At 47.7% G+C, this 3,373-nt stretch overlaps 1 protein-coding gene across 3 annotated transcripts in view; it reads left to right on the top strand.

Annotated features, from left to right (window-relative positions):
- The window catches only part of DHDDS (dehydrodolichyl diphosphate synthase subunit), a 31,220-nt gene that overhangs the window by 5,523 nt on the left and 22,324 nt on the right, over positions 1-3,373 (top strand). For all 3 annotated transcript variants that reach the window (XM_006101956.3, XM_014467352.2, XM_023743440.1), the window contains exon 4: positions 813-955. In XM_006101956.3, coding sequence (XP_006102018.1) covers positions 813-955 — 143 coding nt within the window. The remainder of the gene's footprint in view (positions 1-812; positions 956-3,373) is intronic.

Genomic DNA, 3,373 nt, shown 5'->3' with positions numbered 1-3,373 from the left:
CTTTTTAGTGGCATTTTTTATTTTTTTCATATTTTTTTATTGATTTCGAGGAGGAGGGAGGCGGAGAAGATAGCACCATCAATGATGAGAAAGATTATTTGATCCGCCCGCCTCTTGCACGCCCCATACTGAGTATCGAGCCTGCAACCTGGGCATGTCTCTGACTGGGAATCGGACTGTGACCTCCTGATTCATAGGGTGACGCTCAATCACTGAGCCACACCAGCTGGGTTCTTTTTTCTTTTTCTTTTTTTTTAATATATACATTTTTATTGAATTCAGAGAGAAAGGGAAAGGGAGAGAGAGATAGAAACATCAATGATGAGAATCATTGATTGGCTGCCTTTTGCATGCTCCCTACTGGGGATGGAGCCCGCAACCTGGGCATGTGCCCTCAACTGGAATCGAACTTGGGACCCTTCAGTCCGCAGGCTGACGCTCTATCCACTGAGCCAAACCAGCTAGGGCTAGCCGGGCTCTTTTTACAGACAAGGAGACTTAGGCCCAGAGAGGTTAAATGATTCGCCTATAGTCACATAATAAGTGCATGATGGAGCCAAGGACTAGAACCTGGTGTTTTATTCTCTCAGTGGAGAGTTCTTTCCAGTAGACCACAGTGGCATCAGCCTAGTACTCACTAAGTTCACATTTTCAGTTCTCAAGTGGTGGCTTTCTGCATATTTAGTTCATTATTCTGACAGAAGCATTGGTGTTATCCTAGCTTGATGCTTTTCTGAGTCGGGGCCGAGGCATCTCTTATTTCCCTTCCTACTCTTCCTTACACCCTAGCTCCTTGTCTTCTCCCTTCTCAGACTCTGCACTGGTGTTTGGCCCTGGGCATCCGAGAGGTGACGGTGTACGCGTTCAGCATTGAGAACTTCAAACGTTCCAAAAGTGAAGTGGACGGGCTAATGGAGATGGCCCGGCAGAAGTTCGGCCGTTTGCTGGAAGAGCAGTAAGATGCTGTCAGAGGGGGAGGGTATTCTTCCAGGATCTCCAGCCTAACCCTCAGCCCTCTCTCTCTCTCTCTCTCTCTCTTTTTTTTTTTTGTTTAAAGTATTACAGATGTCTCCTTTTTCTTGATTGACCCCCAAGGCCCCTGTCACCCCCCAGGACAAACCCCCACCGCCCCAGTATCTGTGTCCATTGATTATGCTAATATCCCTCAGCTCTCTTATCTGAAGCTTATTTAAGGAACTTTGCACCCTTTCAATGTTAGATCTCTAGAGTGGCAAATATGACAAGCTAGTTTTTCTTTTCTTTTTTTCAAAGCGAGCATTTACTTGATGATATAGAGGTATTTCACAGAATGCAAGGACAAGTAAAACCAGCCTTAAGCAAAACTGAAACCAGGATTGATATCCATTAGGTAGCGCCTCTTTGTTCATTTCCTTCTCTCTACAGACCTGCTTTCCCTGCTTCACAGAATAGCCCAGAATGAACTAGATCCTTTCATGAGCCCACCTTAGATCAAATTTCCACCTCAAGACCAATAAGCTATGGCCAGGGGAGTAGAGTGAGAGAAACATTGAAAAAGTCATTTTCTGCTGTGCACTCATCTCCAAAAAGTTACTATATTCTCTTGGGAGGCCTGGAATGATCCATAAGAGGTCTTTATGGAGAAGCTTCGCTACCACTGTTAGCTGTCATTAAGTTTAAGCTTAGGGAGCAAAGCCAGAAAGGGACACAGAAGATTGAGAGAGTTTGTTTGCTTTAAAGTATGGAGCCCTTTCCAGCCAGACTGCCCAGAAGTCTTCATTATAATCATTCTCTGCCCAGCTCCTTCCCATACAGTCCAGGACAATGAGAGAACAGAGAGCCTAGAGCTCCAGTGGAGCTGGGCCTAGAACACTTCTGTCTTTTCTGTCCCTGCAAGTCAGTGTGCTGGGGAGAGAAGCCAGGCTTCTCTCTGTCCATTTTGGGTTGGTGAGACGCTGGGCCACAGACATTGCTCCCTGCTTCTCAACAGAGTCCCTGTGGCTCAGAGTTCACACTCAAGGGACTGGGGATGGAGGCATGAGGGCATATTCCAGGTGTTCAAATTTTTCTGTACTACACACTAATCTTAGCTTTTTAAAGTACTCACTAGAGGCCTAGTGCACGAAATTTGTGTATTGGGTGGGAGGGTCCCTCAGCCTGGTGCACGGTCGGGGCCGGGAGGGACGCAGGAGGTTGGCCAGCTGGGGAGGGACCGTGGGAGGACTTCAGGGCATGTCCAGCCTGTCTCAGTCTCGATTGGCCGGACCCCAGCAGCAAGCTAACCTACCAGTCAGAGCCTCTGCCCCCTGGTGGTCAGTGCACATCATAGTGAGTGGTTAAGCTGCCTTAGCATATCATTAGCATATTATGCTTTGATTGGTTGAATGGCCGACCGGGCACTTAGCATATTAGGGTTTTATTATATAGGATAAGGCCTTGAACCTAGCATGTATTCTCATTTAATATTCACATTACCCTGTGAGAAAGATATCACCCCAGTTGTAAAGAGGAGGGAAGTGAAGACGAGAGAAGTTTGGGTGTGTATCCTGAGTCACACAGCTGTCGGACAGGCAGAGCCAAGACAGGATCTTTCTGACTCCAGCTCTGAGCTGTTGTCTACAACTCTGTAGCCTGAGAGTTAGGAGGCAATCTTACAGTCCTGAAAGATCAAATGCATGGCGGTAGAGGTGCTACTGAGATTACTCTATTCAGTCAGTAGTACAACAAACAGTCTTAGGTTATGAAATCCTGGACAGAGCAAGAAGAAACCCTAGTGGTGGCTTTCCAACAATGTGAGATAGAACCCCAGAGTCCTAGGAGTGGGTGTGCAACGAACCCAGAGAAAATGGGGTATGGGTGCTGGTTTGGTTCTGTTTATGATTTGATTTGAAGAAAGAGTACTTTGGCTAAAATGGGTGGGGAACGTTCGGCCTACAGGTTGTATAAGACTCATGAAATCGTTTGGTCTGGCCCTGCCAAGGCAACCACAGGTCAGACTCGAAATTCAATAAATCTAGGAGCTTTTTTCAACATAAATTTATATTAAATGAATTATAGTAAGCAAATCCTATATAATAAAAGACTAATATGCAAATTGACCGAATAGCAGAATGACCAGTTGCTATGATGTGCACTGACCATCAGGAGGCAGATGCTCAACGCAGGAGCTGCCCCCTGGTGGTCAGTGCACTCCCCCACTCAGCCACAAGCCAGGCTGATGGCTGGCGAGCGCAGCGGCAGTGGTAGCTCCCGCGCGGCAGCGCTAAGGATGTCCGACTGGGGCTTAGGCCCACTCCCCGGGGAAGCAGGCCTAAGCTGTCAGTCGGACATCCCCTGAGGGCTCCCAGACTGCTAAAGGGTGCAGGCTGGGCTGAGGCCCGCCCCCCCCTCCCCC

This window comes from Myotis lucifugus, unplaced genomic scaffold (genome assembly GCF_000147115.1).
Source record: "Myotis lucifugus unplaced genomic scaffold, Myoluc2.0 scaffold_389, whole genome shotgun sequence".
Lineage (NCBI taxonomy): Eukaryota > Metazoa > Chordata > Mammalia > Chiroptera > Vespertilionidae > Myotis > Myotis lucifugus.
Note: the sequence above shows the minus strand (reverse complement) of the source record. Positions and strands in the feature narration are given on the sequence as shown.